General features: G+C 43.2%; 1 protein-coding gene across 22 annotated transcripts in view; it reads right to left on the minus strand.

Moving 5' to 3' along the window:
• Window positions 1–19,670, minus strand: part of ENOX1 (ecto-NOX disulfide-thiol exchanger 1) — a 485,482-nt gene that overhangs the window by 52,999 nt on the left and 412,813 nt on the right. For all 22 annotated transcript variants that reach the window (XR_010597786.1, XR_006173209.2, XM_042845284.2 and 19 more), the window contains one exon: window positions 7,830–8,014. Coding sequence is in view for 20 of the 22 variants with exons in the window: in XM_042845284.2 (XP_042701218.2) it covers window positions 7,830–8,014 (185 nt within the window). In the remaining 2 variants the exon portion in view is untranslated. The remainder of the gene's footprint in view (window positions 1–7,829; window positions 8,015–19,670) is intronic.

Consider the following 19,670-nt stretch of genomic DNA (forward strand, 5'->3'; position numbering starts at 1 on the left):
GCAGTGAATCTTGCTGGTCTTCTGACCAGGAACAAAGTGCACACTCAACATTTGCTGATGCCAGCAGCATGGATGTTAATCTGTGTTTTTTTTATTTGGGGTGGGACAAGCATGCCCCCATAGGTAAAGTCATTAGGCAGGCCTACCTCTTGGTGCATATTACTGTACTATATGCTGTCCTGCTGACATCTTGAGTGCGAAGGTCTCAATGCTGCCCAGCAGAGGGCAGGGCTGAGCCCAAGACAGGCGTGTGTGCATGCACGCGCTCTCTCTCTCTCTCTCTCTCTCTCTCTCTCTCTCTCTGTCTCTCACACACACACACACACACACACACACACACACACACACACACACAGAATAAGACATTAATCAGGCTTCAATTTCATACATTTGTTTTGTACTTAGAAGGGATGACAATTTCATTCTACAAAAGTAGAGCACTGAATGGTATAACTATGTCTATTTCTCCATGTGACCACAAATTGCATAAAACCACTTCTCCATAACCATAGCATGCTCACTTTTAACAAACCCACTTAGATTTTAGATTTTCTTTTTCAAAAAGAAATATTTGATTGATCTTTAAAGCAAAGTAAAAAAAAAAATCTTACACATTGAGGCTAGAGAAACTACAGAGATTAACAGAAAGCCTTGAAGTAGGTCTAGATAAAAATTACTGGTCTACTGTACTTTGCAAAGGTTCATGTTTTGAGCTGACTCAAATTTGCCATGAATTTTAATTTTACTATTCATCTTTAAAGAAATGAGTATTCACCACTAAGGCTGGGGTTTTCAAAAGTGCTCAGAGCTGACCTAACTTTGCTTCCATTGACTTCATGGGATCAGAATTAGGCCAACATCAAATGCTTTTGAAAATTCCACCCTAAAGCTAAGAAGAATGTAACCAGCGGGAGAGGTCTAGTGTTTAAGGATTTCCTGCAAGAGGGCTGAACTATAATCTTCATGTAGACATCAGTTTGTGTGCTTTCTACTGAGATGTCTACCTTAGGCTTTTTTTCCTAAAATTCCCTACTGCTGTTGCCACCACTTCAGCTCCATCACTGGTGGCAGTTGTCAGGGTACGAAGGCAGTTCAACCACGTGTTATCTCAGAACAGATCTAGATGACCTGGTAGTTAAAACCTCAGTGGGGCCTTATTTACACTAACACTTCCATTGTTGCTACGACTTGCGAAGCTGAACTGGTGATAGCTACTTTAGGAAATTTTAGGGGGAAATGCCCACAGTAAACAATGCCTTAGGTAGAGGTTGCCAGATTTGGAGGAAAACTCCAGTCTCCCATTCTGAGATAAAATAAATCATTGTAATGTAAACCTATTGGTGCACTTTATTAATTATTATTATTATTATTTAAATATCAACAGCAGCAGGTAGTTATTTGATGGTAAACCTAATGGGATGTTAAATTCAAAGTGTAAAGGAAAGAGTGCTTAAGCATCCTTTGGCCTGGTCTACACCTAAAACTTAGGTCAACCTAGCTGTGTCACTCAAGGTTGTGAAAAATTTCACGCCCTGTACGATGCAGTTAGGTGGCTCTAACTCCCATTGTGTATGCAGCTAGGTTGACAGAAGAAATGTTCCATTGACCTAACTATTTCCTCCTGAGGGGGTGGATTTACTACAGTGATGGAAAAACCCCTTCTGTTGTTGTAGTAAGTATCTACACTACAGTGATATAGCTGCAGTGCTGCATCTGTACAGATGTAGCCCTTGTAGAACAGAGATACTGTTACTGGGCCCCTTCCTCCCCCTTCCCGGAAACAGGGCTACTTGTTTTCAGAATTCAAATGTCATTCAGTAATACCAGGTTTTTGCTAATGCTGTTGCTCTTTGTAAATTGATAGATCAAATTTAAATTCATACTCTAGAGAGCAATAAAAATATTTTCAACTTAATCACTCTGGTCCATTTATTCAGAAGGTAAAAAGTGAATATAAGGATATTTTTTTCACTCTTATTTACTCTCCTTTCTAATACTGCATTTTTAGAAGAAACAGGTTAATCTTGATCATGTGTATGCGGGGCGACCTGTTGAGTAAATGTTTGGTGAGTACAGCGTGGAAGGATAAAACAGAATAAATAAGCCCTTCTGTAGTCAGGATATACTAATGAATATAACCCACAATGAGCCCCATCCACTTGACTATGCTATGAATCTTAGCATTCATCTGCTGCGGGAACTTTCACACCTAAGGATGAATGGGCTGTTATAGTTGTCATGACAGCCCTGGATTCTGTGATTTTCAGGCTTTTACAAAAGTATCTGTGACTTTTGACATTTGGGAAAGTTTGCATGTGAGTGAATGGAATGGATGTGATAGGAAAAACTTCTTTGAGAGGCTTGAGACCTGTAGAGCTAAACACTGATTGAGGTGCATGGGAGTTTAGACAGTGGATCAACCACAAGGAAGAAGTGAAGAAAAAGGTCCCACATAGATCCATCCTACAAGTTACTGAACTCATCCCTGTGAAGAAATATGCTCTCAGCCCCTGCCCGCTGAAGTCAATGGGATCATGCTGATATACAGTTTCCCCTCCGCCTCTAGGTAAAAGACAATATTTTTCATTCCAACTATGACAGAGTCTGGCTTACATAATTTAACTCTGATAGAGCAACATCTAGAAGAATAGTGTGGACTTGTCAAAAGTGCTCAGCATTGGCATAAACTCGGCTCCCATTAAAGTGAATGGTCAAACTCCAGTGCGCTCCAGCAAAGTTAGATGAACACTGAGTGCTTTTGAAAATCCCACCAATGGTTATTACTATTTGCTAAATAATGATGGCATCCTTTATGATGTATGAAATGCAGGTAATGGCAAGGTCCATAATCAACCAATTTACAGCATAGAGCCTAGTTCCTCTAAGGTATTTAGGTATCTAACTTCCATTGATTTCATCTAAATACCTTTGAGGAAGAGCCTGAAACCTGACAAGTGTTGGGCACCTTCAGCTCCGAGAGACTTCAGTGGGAGATGCAGGATGCGCAGCAAAACAACCCAAATGCCCTGACAACTAGAGGACGGTTCTGTCTAAGACTTGGGTTCAAACTGGCCATTTGTTATCACAGCACTTGCGCTGTTTGAATTGTTTGCATTGTAAATAGCAGAACAAAGGTTCTTTTGCAGGCTAATCCTTTTGCTCTTAGTATTTTTAACTATGTTTTTGTGACATTTCCTTTGTTCAGTATGACTTTCCAGTGACTCTTCCTAAAGATGGCCAAGTCAAACCCTCAGTCCTGTTCTTCATACGTCTCAACTGAAATAATGTTACCAAGGTAGTGTGAGGACACAGCACAAGGTCCACACTATAGGACAGTCTACAGGCCAATACTGTTAATAATCTGATAAATAATTCTCTAAGGAATTCATAAAATCATCTGGTATGCATTAAAAATTAATCAAAATGAGCTTCAGCATCACTCAGAATATATGTTATCTATAATCTCTATATGGTAAAAACCCATGTCCTGTTGTCTGGGCATTTTCAGCCATTTCACATTAGGGAGGCAAGATTCAAATATACTTAGAATTGAGTGATTAACGTTAGATACTAAAATGTCTAACCTATTACCCAAAACAACACTGGAATAACATTCTGATAGTAATATCTCTCTGATCATAGAGTTTCCTTACGTCATTTCCAGAACTGAGATGCTCAAATACAGAGCAATTTGAAAAGGTATATATTTTGTGTGTATGTCCCCATATAGAAATACATGGAAGCTAACACCACCTATACAGTAGTGACAAGTTAAATCAATTTCCATCTTAAGATCAGGTAAAGTGTACCTCATTTGTTACCATGGATACAAGACATTATTTCCATTTGTTTGAGACCTCATAGTGGGTATGAAATTAGATGGTGACACAAATTCATGGAGGGAGTTAACTCAAAAACACATAACTTCAATGCCTGAGCTGCTATTACACATTTTTCGACAACATAAATTGCTAGATTGCTATGACTGCCCATATGGTATACTTCATGAGCAAATATCCATGGGATTTTGCCGATAATGCTTTTGAGCAACAGAAGTGGTGAGAGAAGAGAAAATAATCACTCATTTCATCAGTCCTGTAAGTGTGCAAAAGAAACCTGAAAAATCAGCAGATAATTGGAGTGCATTAAAAATACATCAGTGTTGCATTATTTGCTACTGTTTGGCACCAAGTCTGTGCACAGAAAATTCCTTGATGCTCAAAATGCATCCATTTTCTCAGCCAGACCTGCTCTTCAACTGCAGCTCAAATCAATTATTCTTTAGTTTTCAAAGTGAGAGGGAGGAGGGGTTGGGGGGGGAGTGGGTGTGAATGGAAAGGAAGAAGGATGAGGAACAGATTTTTTAATGGATAGGTAGGGCTCAGGAACTCGGTGGAAACCAGTTCATCTTGTCTTAAATTAAATATAATATACACAACAAGATAAAAGGGAATGAGAGAGGTCTTCTTGTTAAACCATTACCAGCCAAGACCTGGATGTGCGTTTAATATTTCATATAGAGCCTGATTTTCATAGGTGCTGTACACATGCTATGCTGATGGATTTCAATTGAAGCTGTCAATTTTCAGCATTTCTGAAAACGAAACTCAGACTCTATAGGTTCTACCTAAATGAGAGGCCAATTTCTAAATATTCCTGAATGAATCACAGGAAAAGTGTAAAGGTCGTGGGGTGTCACAAGTGCTACTAACAATCCAAACTCATCTACTCAAACCCATTACAATTGTCTGCAAAAGTGACCCAACTCAGCTCCATTCAGCTGTTGAACCTGCTAACAACTTCCCAACAAAACTCCCAATCTCTGCAATCCTCAGCATATCCTCAAATCGGCTTCCCCACAGCCCCTTTTCCAACTTCTTGAACCTTTTGTAATCCTCCCCCATAGGAAGTTGGTTGGCTTGATCCCAGATGCCAAACTAGCAAAAATTTGAAAACTCACATAAAAATGTCAAAGATTTAATAAACCATGGAGGATGGGAAACTACAGTTGTTGTAACACAGATAGATAGTGGATATAATAAGCGATGGGTTTTCTCTTAACACCCTTGGTTAACAATATTGATATCTGGCTGAAGTTTCAATACTAATTCAATTAAAATTCCAGGGCCTGATTCTCTTTTGCCCTTGCACCTCAGGTGACAATCTAAACCAGTGGCAAGTGAGTGTAAAAACACTATCACTTTGATTTGGTAGCATTTTATACTCACTTGTACTGGTGTGAATGACTACACAAAGTGCAAGGCAATGGAGAACAGGCACTAAGGCTCAGATTTAGCAAAGCATGTGTTCATGTGCTTAACTTTAATGAAGTCAGCGATACTTAAGCATGTGCTTAAGTAAGGAAGAGATTATTCACATGCTTAAAGCATGTGCTTAAGTGCTTTGAGGCCTAAGACACTTTAGCTTCATATTTTATACCTGAATTTGAAGAGCAACTAATGCCTAATTTGTTAATTCTCATATATTATATTAAGAAATTACTCTGGCCATAAATTCTCCCAATATTGTAAAAGAAAGATGAGATCTGGGTGTTCATGTACAGATCTGTACTGAAGCTCACTCCTGGTCAGAAGGCGCAAGTCTGGGACCTCCCAATGACTACTAACTGCAATGTCACAGAGCGGGGATTTATGACTTCCAACAATAATATCAGAAGTGGGAGCTGATTAACTTTTTGGAAACAGAAGATACTTAGAAATAAAGGGCCAGTCTGTGGCTTTAAGCCACTGGCCACAGTAGAGGGTAAGTGGAGGTGTACTACACCAGCAGCAGCTTCTGGAGACATAATGTTTGACTCAGTCACAGTGGGCCAGGTCCTCAGCTAGTGCAAGTCAATCTAGTGCCACTGACTTCAGTGGTGGTATGTCAATTTACATTTGCTGAGGATATGGACAAGTGTCTTTAGAAGTGTCATGGGAGCTTGGGCCACAGCAGCCCTTGCTACAGCCTTTGCAGTAGTACTGTGTGTTCTCTCCCCTGTGTGCACTGCATTGCTCTGAAGCTGTTTAAAGGATGGTGGGGCTATGACCCATACCTGACCTGCTGCCTTTGGGGTACTGGCCATGTTTAGGGCTACCATATGTCCGGATTTCCCCGGACATGTCCGACTTTTCTGTCTATAAATAGCCGTCCGGGGGGGATTTTTAAAAATCTAAAAATGTCTGGGATTTCCCCACGGTCGGCTATTTATAGACAGAAAAGCGGTGGCCAAGCGCCGCTGGGCAGCCAAAGCCCCTTCCCGGCTCCCCCCCATCCCCTGCAGCCTTACCACATTGTCCAGCCCCGCAGCTGTCTTCCCCCTCCTCCACTCCCCTGAACGCTCCGCCCACCTGCTCCTCCCCCTCCCCTGTTTCCCGCGAATCAGATCTTCGCGGGAAGTCTGAAAAGAAGCAGGGGCAGGCGGGAGGCAGCAGCAGGTAAGCTGGGGTGGGGGGCGTGAGGAGGAGAGCTCTGGGGAGGTGTGGCCCGGGCTGAGCGGCGCCCGGAGGCCCCAGCAGCTCCGGCCCTGGTTCTGGCCCCGCCCGGTTCCGGCCGAGCGCGCCAGCCCAGTGCCGGCCAAGCACCTCTGGCCCGGCCGGCTCGGTCCCCAGCAGCGCCGGCCCAGCCCTGGCCGAGCACCCCCAGCCCGGCCCGGCTCGGGCCCCAGCAGCACCAGCCCTGGTTCCGGCCGAGCACGCCGGCCCAGCCCCGGCCAAGCACCTCCGGCCTGGCCCCAAGCCCCGCAACCCTGGCCGGAGCTCTGGCCGGAGTGCAGCCCGATTCCTGGGCTCTTTAAAGCCGGCCCAGGTCAGGGGACAGGGAGGGGGGATTGGATGGGTCGGGAGTTTGGGGGGGGGGAGCTGCCAGGGGGGCAGGGGTGTGAAGAGGGGTTGGGACAGTCAGGGACAGGGAGCGGGGGAGTTAGATAGGTCGGGGTTCTGGGGGGGCTTTCAGGGGAGCAGGGGTGTGGAGAGGGGTTGGGACAGTCAGGGACAGGGAGCAGGGGGGGTTAGATGGGTCTGGGGTTCTGGGGGGGCTGTCAGGGGGGCAGGGGTGTGGAGAGGGGTCGAGGCAGGCAGGTAGCAGAGGGGGTTGGATGGGTCAGGAGTTCTGGGGGTCCTGTCAGGGGGCGGGGAGCAGTTGGATAGGGCATGGGAGTCCCCAGGGGTCTGTCTGGGGGCAGGGGTGTGAATATGGGATGGGGGTGTGGATAAGGGTCGGGGGTTCTCAGGAGGGGGCAGTCAGGGGACAAGAAGCAGGGCGGCTTAGATGGGGGTGGGGTCCTAGGGGATAGTTAGTGGCAGGGGTCCCAGGAGGGGGCAGTCAGGGGACAAGGAGCGGGGAGGGGGGGGGTTGGGAGTTCTGAGGGGGGCAATCAGGGGGTGGGAAGTGGGAGGGAGTGGACGGGGGCGGGGCAGGGGTGGGGCTAGAGCGGGGCTCCTCCCCCTACCATGTGTCCTCTTTTTTGCTTGTGGAAATATGGTAACCCTAGCCATGTTAGGTTGGGAAAGGCTTTTTAAACCTGCTACCTTCTTGCAGAGCTAGGCCAACCCATGCTGCAATCACACCTCCGACTGCAGTGTAGACATCCCCTTTGTCAGCAGGTCTTTAATCCCTGTGGCCCGATGCTGCCATCCTTATACACCCAAAACAGCCTGCAGAAATCAACAGGCATTTGAGTATGCAAAGAAATCATGGTCAAGCCCCTTAGCATCTTACAAAAACTGAATTTAGCACTGCAGAAATTTGCAGTGCTTTTTTCCTAACAAAAAATACCTCTTTTGCATATACATTATTGGGATAAGCCATTAAAAATTGACTCATGATACCTGCTGCATGCCTTGCATTGTCTGCTGCAGGAATTTCAACTGTTGGTCCTTTGTGAGACTTTCTTCGGTCCGAAAGAGTTGTCCTTTCTCCTGTTTAAGAAGCTCCACCTCATTTCTGTAAGCATCCAGCTGCCATCGGAGGCTGTCATTCTCTTCCTTCAGTGCATAAGCTTGGGCTGTTAGAGCTATGAGGAAATGAACATGCCAGAAAAAAAATCAATATGATGACTCATTTGCTGGCAGATAACATAGAGGGCATTGCTCACACAAAAGGGGATGCAGCATAAATATATACAAGGTGAACACTCCACTCTTAGGTTTGGTCTAGAGAAATTAAACTGGTTAAAGCCTTAAGAACATTTGTAGAGCATTTGGGGTTCTACACAGCACACTAAGCCCAAACTCTGACTCAGGTTCATGCCCCAGCGCCCCTTCCATCCACACAGAAATGAGTCTGACTTGGGTCAGGAAATCCTCTCGACTGGGGCCTACGGACCCTGCTGGAGGGAGCGTCAGAGCCTGAGTCCCACTGAGATGTGGGTCAGAGCCCAGGCATTTTGTAGTGTGGATGCAGCTCAAGTCTGAGTTGCCACTCTTGGGTCCACCACACACAGGAACATCTCAAATGGTCTCCTAATGGTTTACAAGGAGTCTTATAGCTCGTTAGAAATAGCAGGACTAATAAACTCTCACAGCTTCATTGGTTCAATTTCACCTGGTTTAGTGCCAGAGTGAACACAGACAAGCTGAAATGGTTCAACTAGTCCTCCCTATTAATGCCCCACAGTACACTAAGGGCTTGTCTACAGGGGGACACTCAGGAAAGTTCATCGAAATTAAAGTGAGTTAGTTAAATTGCATTTAATTCCTGTGTGGAAAACTCTTATTCAGAATCAAAATGTCCTTAATTCAATTTATCTTAATTCACTTTCCTGAGCATTTCTGTTTAGTCAAGCCCTAAGTGGCCTAGTGACATCTCCCAGGATGCACTACTTCTGGGAGCTAGTTGTGAATTGTGAGACAAAAGGAATTGCAAATGAAATAGTTCAGGACAGCACAAGTGTGGATATGGGGCAAAACAAACCAGTTTGGTATGACTAGTGTGGAGACACTTAATTCTTTACACTTAATCTGGTTCAGTAACAAATGGTTCAGTTCTTTAGTGCAGACAAGGCCTTATATAAATATCCTAAAGCAGGATTTCTTGCAATGGAGGTTGGGACCGGCATGGCAATTGCAAATAGGTGTTAGGGGGTCATGACAACCTTGCCTTTCTGATATTGCTAAATGGGAGGACAGATGTGGCCAGATGTGTAAAGGTTGGAAGAAGAGTGCTGACAGTAAGGACAGAGGTTGAGAACCACTGCCCAAGAGAAATGTCCTAAGAGAGACTTCAGAAAATGACCTATTACTGACAACAGATGTCAGCAATGATTCTCTTCCTACCCCACCACCTCAAACTAGTGTTGAAAACAGTTTAGCTGTGAATGAATTTTTGACACTGATTCTGAAAGTGTGCTAGAGCCCTGATGTAACATGGAAATCATTCATTTTTTTTCTACAAGGGCGGTATCTACTCTTGACAGTTTCTTACCTGTGTCTCAGCAATGGTGCAATCATACTGGTACAACTGATAGCATAAGCTGCAGTGGAGCTGAGATGTATGCATTTTACCACTGAATCACATATGGAAGTAAAAATGTCTGCTGACCTCCACTAGAGATTCACCATTTCTGAAAACAGGCAAGAAATTTCGGAGTGTGGGAAGGCATAATGGTGCTGAAAACAGTTTTGTTCTGTGTACATTAGCAGTTAACCATTTGATGGGGGCATAGTCAACAAGAGGCTAGTCAACAAGAGGTTAGTGAGAGGAGGCCATAAATTGTTGCTTTATATTTCAATCACTCTTCATAGACTGGCTGCTACATTTAGACATAGATTTTAGGTAAGAAATTGACATCCAGTGCAAAGGCAAAATTCTTAAGTTCTTAAATTGGCAAAACTTTATTGACTTCACAGCATTTGCCCAGCAATGTTATAGAAACTGACGTGACTGTTTATACTATGGTAGCAGCCAGAGGTTCCAGTCAGGATTAAGGCCCTGTTATGCTAGGGAGTTTTGCCTAAGTAAAGCTTTTTGGATTTGGTCCCAAGAGAGGAAATGTGGAAACTCCACTCCTGCCTCCCTGCGAATTCCCCGGTTTCGAGGAATCATTTAGACAGAGAAATGATGTAATAGAGCAAAATTATATAAAATGCAAATGCTCAAAAAAAAAAAAACCCCACAAAACCCCAACAACAACCAACCTTGGCACTACAAGAACATTACTACATTAGCCGCATTGAAAGATACTGAAGTAATTTCCTTAGGAAGCTCCATTTGGCCCCTTTTCAATTTAGAATGGCATTTTTATTACCATAACTGATAGCAGGTGTTTGTGAAGAAATCGATTAGTATGCAGGGATGGAAATTACATTTGCCAAATGAATTGCACAGTCTGCAATATAAGCCTAAATTTGTATAGCAAAATGTGGAAGGCTATAAAGCATATACCAGAACACTATTTAAATAAATTATCCTAGCATAAATACACATAGGGAAGTGTGACAGCCGTTATTTCAGGGATACTGTTAACGTCCTAGAGAAGAACTTTACTCTTGACAGTTCTTATATTTGGCAGCAACAATGGTCATTTGGCTTAGCAAAGTATGATGCAGTACTATCTTCATTATTGGACTGTGATATCACTATGAAATAGCTGTAATTAAAAAAAAAACCTCCGAAATTCTACCCAAATTTTGTAATAGGAGCACAAAGCTGATTAAATGATTTCAAGCTTGATATTACAGAATTTTATTTGCCATCGACAGTAACAATATGATTACTTTCTAGAGGATAAGAAATTATATATTAACACCACTTAACTTAACACCACTTAATATATTAATACCACCACCACTTAATTATATATTAACACCACTTCAGGCCTCTCTTGAACAGACCTTGCTGCATAAAGAGTCCCTTGTATCCTGTGTAATCGCAAATAACATGACTCAAAATCTTTGTCAAACTAGTTTGTTGCCTGAACAGGAGATCTCAAGACATCATTAGCAATACAAATACTTTACTTTTGACAGGACAAACCTTTCTTTGACCCAATTAATTTCTATTATTTTGCAAACAATACAAATACATTATTGCAAATATAGTGTAGTCATTAAAATATACCTATAGGTTCGTTGTTGTGTCTAATTTGGCTCCTCCACAGCATCTCTCTGGAAGATTTAGCTGCAGCTACAGTATTGTTATATCAAATTAAATTGTTTTGAAAAGCATGTAATCATTCTTCCATGATAAAATTTACCCTCAAGAAATTGTTGTGAGGAGTCTAATGGGCAACTAAGAGGATAGAATCTTTTTTCATAACAACCAAATAACGACATCTGAGAAAAATAGGCTAAGCAAACACAAACCTCAAGTCCAATAGAGAGCAAATTTTGAAAAATACTTCTCTAATTCAGAGACAGGCCTGAACCAAACTTCCAAATGTTGCAGTTTTGCACTTCTTTTCGGTGTACCGAGGCAACTAAATGTATAAACTAGTACAGTCATGCTGACCAACAGACATCACTTTATGGTTAGCTAGAGTCATTACACAGTGCTATGCACCACCACTGGGTTAACCTTGACTTCCACACAGAAGCTTTAACCAGTGGATAACCTCCCACTCTGTTAGGTATAGAGGGGACACTAATGCAACAGAACCTGTACTTTTCCATTGCTTTGGGGAGGCAGCGGGAAGAATGTGCATCTCCTGTGCATCACCTAACCCAGCTCCAAGAGAAATCCCCGAAAGCTGTTGCACAGATGGAAGGGACTGGGTCTGTACATCTGTTGGCTTGTTATCTCTGATGGAGTTCAGGTGCTAGGGCTTCACAGCCTATCCTGGCCGGAATAACAGCTGTGGACATTTCCACTGCCAGCGGGTATGTCGACACAGGCAGTGACAGCAAGCCTCTGAGTCCAGCTCGACAGACTCAGGCTCACACAACTGCGATAAAAATAGCTGTGTAGACATTGCTTTGAAGTTGCAGCTCGGGTTGGAGCTCGGACGCTGAAGCCCACCCCCGCCCTGGTCTTCGGAGCTCTGGCTCCAGCCTGAGCCACAAGCCAGAGGCTCACTGCTGTGGGCTGTGTAGACATGTGGCCCCGGTGGAATACTCCTTCCCCTCCTTTCTCCGGGGCATATGCTCAGCCCATTTACTGGAGCTGGGTGCCTGGGAGAGGATTTGAGGCTTAGTGTGCAATGCTGCTGACTGCTGTTTGGCAAGTGGGCTGAACAGGAGCCCATTAAACACTGTAAGAATCACCTGCAAGTGACAAAACTGGTTGCCAATTCACGTGACAGGTATAAGCAATGCTATAGAGTATTTGCTATCCGCATCAAAGTTATTAGAAGCTAATTACAAGGAGACTTGTGAAGTTTGCATTAATCTTTAGCTACCTGACACGGACAGCTAACCCCTCCCCCCCCGCCTAAACATTTTATTCTGAGCTATATATTATCACCTTCAACATTTTAAGAATAACTCTTGGGCAAGGATCAAGTAACACACACTGTTTGAACAGTTACAAGTGACTCTTTACCATAGGAAACAACATACTTTCTGTTCTTTTAGAAACATGGGAGCTTATAATACTTGTGAACAGTTCTTGTCACTTAGCTGAATCTCAATATTCAATTATTATTTGTAATTCAATAGTACCAAGAAGTCCCAATGGGAACAGTCTCATTGTTCTAGGCATTGGACAAATACATAGAAAGGCATGGTCTAGGTCCCAAAGTGCTTACAAACTAACTGAAGACAAGGAACAATAGATGAATCTCACAGACAATAAGAGGAAATGGGGGTGAGAACATGAGGGTAACAGTAGTAAGATCAAGAATTACACAGGATACCTTGAGGGGTCCAAATCATTTTAAAAATTGTTAAGAACACAAGAACATAAGAATGACCATACTGGGTCAGACCAAAGGTCCATCTAACCCAGTATCCTGTCTTCTGACAGTGGCCAATGCCAGGTGCCCCAGAGGGAATGAATAGAACAGGTAATCATCAAGTGATCCATCCCCTGTCCCCCATTCCCAGCTTCTGGCAAACAGAGCCTAGGGACACCATCCCTGCCCATCCAGGCTAATAGCCATTGATGGACCTATCCTCCATGAACTTATCTAGTTCTTTTTTGAAACCTGTTATAGTCTTGGCCTTCACAACATCCTCTGGCAAGGAGTTCCACCGGCTGACTGTGTGTTGTGTGAAGAAATACTTCTTTTTGTTTGTTTTAAACCTGCTGCCTATTAATTTCATTTGGGGACCCCTAGTTCTTGTGTTATGAGAAGGAGTAAATAACACTTCCTTATTTACTTTCTCCACACCAGTCATGATTTTATAGACCTCTATCCTATCCCCCTCTAATCGTCTCTTTTCCAAACTGAAAAGTATCAATCTTATTAATCTCGCCTCATACGGCAGCTGTTCCATACCCCTAATAATGTTTGTTGCCCTTTTCTGAACCTTTTCCAATTCCGATATATTTTTTTGAGATGGGGCGACCACATCTGCACACAGCGTCCAAGATGTGGGCATACCATGGATTTATATAGAGCTAATATGATATTTTCTGTCTTATTATCTATCCCTTTCTTAACAATTCCCAACATTCTGTTTGCTTTTTTGACTGCCACAATGACTCCAAGATCTCTTTCTTGAGTGGTAACAGCTAATTTAGACCCATTATTTTATATGTATAGTTAGGATTATATTTTCCAATATGCATTACTTTGCATTTATCAATATTGAATTTCATCTACCATTTTGTTGCCCAGTCACCCAGTTTTGTGAGATCCCTTTGCAGTCTGCTTGGGACTTAACTATCTTGAGTAGTTTTGTATCATCTACAAATTTTGCCACCTCACTGTTTACCCTATTTCCAGATAATTTATGAATATACTGAATAAGACTGCTCCCAGTACAGATCCCTGGGGGACACCACTATTTACTTCTCTCCATTCTGAAAACTGACCATTTATTCTTACCCTTTGTTTCCTATCTTTTAACCAGTTACCAATCCATGAGAGGACCTTCCCTCTTATCCCATGACTGCTTACTTTGATTAAGAGCCTTTGGTGAGGGACTTTGTCTTGTTACTCCCAGTGATCCTTTACCAAGCCATGAATAGTAGATAACTACTTGTAGGCTTCATGCTATCAATGAGTCTTGAGACAAATTGGAGGATTGGGTCAAAAGAAATTTGATGAGGTTCAACAAGGACAAGTGCAGAGTCCTGCACTTAAGAAGGAAGAATCCCATGCACTGCTACAGGCTGGGGACTGACTGGCTAAGCAGCAGTTCTGCAGAAAAGAACCTAGGGATTACAGTGGACGAGAAGCTGGATATGAGTCAGCAGTGTGCCCTTATTGCCAAGAAGGCCAACGGTATATTGGGCTGTATTAGTAGGAGCATTGCCAGCAGATTGAGGGAAGTGATTATTCCCCTCTATTCGCCACTAGTGAAGCTACACCTGGAGTATTGTGTCCAGTTTTGGTCCCCCCACTACAGAAGGGATGTGGACAAATTGGAGAGAGTCCAGCGGAGGGCATCGAAAATGATTAGGGGGCTGGGGCACATGACTTACGAGGAGATGATGAGGGAACTGGGGTTATTTAGTCTACAGAAGAGAAGAGTGAGGGGAGATTTGATAGCAGCCTTCAACTACCTGAAGGGGGAATTCCAAAGAGGATGGAGCTAGACTGTTCTCAGTGGTGGCAGATGACAGAACAAGGAGCAATGGTCTCAAGTTGCAGCGGGGGATGTTTTGGTTGGATATCAGGAAACACTATTTCACTAGGAAGGTGTTGAAGCACTGGAATGGGTTACCTAGGGAGATGGTGGAATCTCCATCCTTAGAGGTTTTTAAGGCCCAGCTTGACAAAGCCCTGGCTGGGATGATTTAGTGGGTGTTGGTCCTGCTTTGAGCAGGGGATTGGACTAGATGACCTCCTGAGGTCTCTTCCAACCCTGATATTCTATGATTTGGGGAGAGCATTTAAGTGTAAGGAGCACCAGGAAAGTAGATGTAGACAAACACATAGTTTTATTATTGAGCATTACTGCTGCAGCAGAGTTTTGGGGTAGAGGGCAGAATAAGCAAGAGCAGATAAAATGGGAAGGCACAGCTGGTAAAGTCCTTCATTTCTTTAGCTAAAGAATGCAACTGCAACACAACAAAATAATCACTTGTAATTAACAAACTGAAAGTACCCACCCATTTAAGTTTTTAATAACAGAAATAACACTGAATTTGGTGCACTAGAACAATTGTAAATTAATCCCATGATTTTAACAATAAATGGTCAGTAAATTGTCCGTTGTTACCGGACTTAAATTAAAGCAACTCAGATCATTTCTGAAAAGGTGACAGGAATTCTTAAAATTGAATCTTAATAACGCTTCCAAATTAATTAATAGGAAAACACCCTTTTTATCTACAGACAATCAACTTTGTCAGTTTCCTTACAAAACAACATGCAGACTCTAAAAGGGATTTATCTTCAGCATGAACACTTTATATGAGGAAAGATCCTTTTCCAGAAACATCAGCAAAAAGGACTGTTACTGCTTCACCTCTTTTTCACTGCAGAATCTTGGACAGGCTAGGATTTGGAGCAATAGCCACTGCAGTGAGACAATACTGACATAGGACAGAGAATACTAACGTTTTACAATCCATCTCAGGATTGATTGGGATCAGGAAATAACGCTCTGTCTCCTACCAGCACTTCTCTGGGGCACACAAAATACTTTATATTCTGTTACCTTTATTACAGGGTGTGTCACACGCAAATCAAAACTTTGTATGTCTACACTGCCCACGTTACAATGCAGCCATGGCAGCGCTATGATGTGGGCAGTGTAGTCACGCTTTATCGCCGGGAGAGCGATAAAACCATCCTGAATGAGCGGTGGTAGCTTTATTGTTGGGAGTGCGGCTCCCACGATAAAGCACTGTCTATACTGGCACTTTTCAGTACTAAAACTTTTGTCGCTCAGGGGGAAGTTTTTTTCACACCCCTGAACAACTAAAGTTTTAGGGCTGAAAGTGGCAGTGTAGACACAGCCTAATAAATAATGGCTGGTGGCCAAGGCAGGCTAGGGGGCAATCCCAGGGAGCCAGGAGGTCAATCACTATCAGAGGCGATTCAGGGCAATGGTCTGAGTTCTAAAAGGGGTCAGTAGCTGGAAGAACCAGTCCAAGGGGCCAGGGTAGTGGGTTAGGGAGGCGAGGTCAGGCAAGGCAGCAGGGCAGGGTTGGGTGAGGCAGCAGGGCAGGGTCAGGCAAGGCCGTCTAGGTAGCAACCAGGAAATGGTCTGTTGCTCAGATAGCTTCCTCTTCCTGTTGTAGTCTCTATATAGTCCATGTATCCAATAAGAAGGCTGTCTGTCCAACCAATCATGTGCCTGAGGTATGGCTGCTGTGGATCTGTAGGCCTTTAGCATTAAGGTTGTTGGTCAGGAGTGGTGGTTCAGTGTGTTGCCATGGTGCAGCAGCTAAGAATGTCGGCTAGGATGTCCAATTTATAAGAATTCTTTGAGAGTGTCAACAAGCATGCGGACAAGGGTGATCCAGTGGATATAATGTACTTGGACTTGCAGAAAGCCTTTAATAAGGTCCCTCCCTGAAGGCTCTTAAGCAAAGTAAGCAGTAATGGGATAAGAGGAAAGGTCCTCTCATGTCCAATAAGAGAAAGAATAATCCTCTTACCTTTTGAGGGGATCAGGTCAACTATCCTGACATCTATGCCATATGTCTCTACTTCTGTGTTTTATGAACAGGTTGTATTAGTTAGTTTATGGTTATTATTTTAGTTGGTACGCTATTTTGATTACATTTGACTTACCAAAATGTAATAATAGCCAATGGAGTCCATGTGTAATGAGCCATAGCCTGTGACATCATGTTCACTTTGTATGAGTACTGTCTCTTCACTGGTCATTTCCAATCATTAGAGATGGTTGGAAACCACAACAATTTTCAGTGAAAAATTTGGGTTTTTTTCCCATTGAAAACTGATTTTTTTATGAACATTTCAATTTGGGAAATTTCGACCAACCAACTGTATACTTTGGTCTTACATTGCTCATTCATCATCATCATCACCATTCCCATAATTGCATTGGTCATTGGGGCACCATTATTGATGAGCAATCAACCAATTGTCTCCACCCCTGACGATTGTGTGTCAGTGCTTGAGTCTCCGCAAAGTCCATTCCTGTCCACTCTTTTATGTTGTCAATCCATCTCTACTTCTGACTGCCTCTTCTTCTCTTCCCCTGTACTGTCCCTTGGAGGATGATCTTGGATAGGCCAGATGATCTTGTTACATGGCCGTACCACTTCAGCTTGCGCTTCTTCATGGTCATCAGGAGGGCTTCAGAAGGAACCCAGCGCATTGGGTGATGATGTTGCAGACCTGTTCATTAGTGATGTGGTCGAAGTAGGAGATGCCCAGGATTTTAGGGAAGTATCTCAGCTCTACTACCTGGATTTTCCATTCAAGTTCTGCCGTAAGGGTCCATGTCTCGCACGCATACAGAAAAATTGAGATGACCAGTGCGTGCAGCAGTTTCAGTTTGGATTCCAGAGAGATGTTCTTATTCTTCCAAATTGGCTTTAGCTTTGCCACTGCTGTTGTTGTTTGCGGAGTTCTTGCCTGAATTTCTGCCTTGGATCCTTCATCAGTGATGATTGCCCACAAATACTTGAACTGTTTCACTGTCTCCAGCTCTTGTCCACTGACAGTGATATGTGAGCGGATCCCATCACATTTGTTTGTCATCAGCTTGGTTTTCTCTGCACTGATTTCCATGCCATATTTTGCAGAGGTTTCATCCAATTGTTTCACAAGGTTGGCAAGTTCATCTTCGCTGCCTGCCAGGTCATCAATGTCATCAGTGAACTGAAGCCAGACATACAGTTGTTTAATAGTAAGAATAAGCTTACAACAAACATTGTACTTCTTCATGGTTGCCCAGAGAACTTCGTGCCATACTCTGTCAAACGCCTTCTTGAAGTCAACAAAGACGTGGTAGATGTCCTGCTGGTGTTGTAAGTACTTCTCACATAGAACACGAAGGTTGAAAATCTGTTCTGTGATACTTCTTCCAGCATGAAAGCCAGCCTGTTCTTCAGTGATGATATTCTCCACTTGTGGCTTCAATCTGTAAAATAGGACTTTCAACATCACTTTTCTGGGATGGCTAAGTAAGCTTATAGTCCGGTAATTTTGACATAATTGCAGGTTGCCTTTCTTCGGCAGAGTGATGATTAGTGACTGTGTCCACGTGAAGGGCCACTCATCGGTCTGCCAGATCTTGTTGCAGATCTTGGTGAGTTCATCTATTACTATTTCTCCTCTGAATTTCATCAGTACGGCTGGGATGTTGTCAATATCTGTAGCCTTTCCGTTCTTGAGTGATTCCACAGCTGTCTCCACTTCTTCACGTAGTATTGGAAAGTCATCCTCCTCTGTTGAATCTGGGCTGTCTAAGACACTAGGATCTCCATTTGTCTAGTAGTTGTATAGATCATAGCAGTAGTTTGTCCACCTTTTGATGATGTCCCTTTCTTCTGTAAGACTGTTCCCTTCTTTGTCTTGAATTGCTTAGTGCTACAAGTGTTTAGTGTCTGGCTCACTCATGGCGCTTCCATTTAAAATGGACAGTTAGCAGTTTTTCGTAAGAGTTTGTGGAAACAATATTTTCCTGAGGAAAAAAATGTTTGGGCTTGAGAGCCCAGAGTTTCCCTGTGTCTCTCTATAGAGGTTTTTCTAAGTGGTTTTTGTTTTTAAGTTTTTCTTATAGCATTTGCCTGCTTTGAATCTCAAGCTTATTATGAAGCCTATCCTTACATGCACACTTGCCTACCTTCAGACATTGCATGAGTCTTACACTTTGGGGGGATTTCATAAGCCCTCAAGACTTCAGCCAATGTCTCAGTTGTAATTGCCACTATTGAGTCAGTAGCACTGACCAGAACAGAGTGATAACTAAAGGATTGGTTCTATCCAGGCAGGATGCCAAAGGGACAGTTCTGGAGCCTCACAGCATCTGGATTCTGCTAATGTCAGTGTCATATCTTCCCAATTTCACAATGTAAGTATTCAAACTTTCATTTCACACTATTAAAAAGGTAGAGAAATCCCCCTATTATAATTGTTATTTATGTAGTTGAGTATCCTAGAGCACTTACAATGTGCTAGGTGCTGCTCACAGCAACAAGCAGGCACAATCCCTGCCCCAAAGAGCTTTCCGTCAGAGAAGCAAAGCACACAAAGTTTGGAGACAGAAGTACACAAATATCAGTCATCCCCATCAGGCCCTCTCTCTAGCTAGTGCTGGCAAAACAAAGTGGGCAGCGAGCGATGCAACGAGAGATAAAAGCAGATCAGCGGGGAGGGGCAAAATTGGGGAGGGCCTGGAGGGCAGAAGTCAGATTAGAGAGAATCCAGGAGGGAGTTAGAAGAAAGCAGCTCAAAGCAGTGGTTGTTGATGGCATGCTCAATGACTTTAGAGGTGGAGGAAGATGGGATAGTAGACTTTATTCTTTATATCCATCCCAAACCATCACAGCTTATGGACTTCAGAATTTCAATCAACTCAGAGAAATCGTAGGCAAGGTTCCATGGAAAGACCAATTAGGAAGAAAAGGAGTCGGAGGGGGCTGACAGTTCCTAAAAGATGTATTACTAGAGACTCAACATCAAGCTATTCCGATGCAGA

The sequence above is a fragment of the Chrysemys picta genome, chromosome 1 (assembly GCF_011386835.1).
Source record: "Chrysemys picta bellii isolate R12L10 chromosome 1, ASM1138683v2, whole genome shotgun sequence".
NCBI classification, from domain to species: domain Eukaryota; kingdom Metazoa; phylum Chordata; order Testudines; family Emydidae; genus Chrysemys; species Chrysemys picta.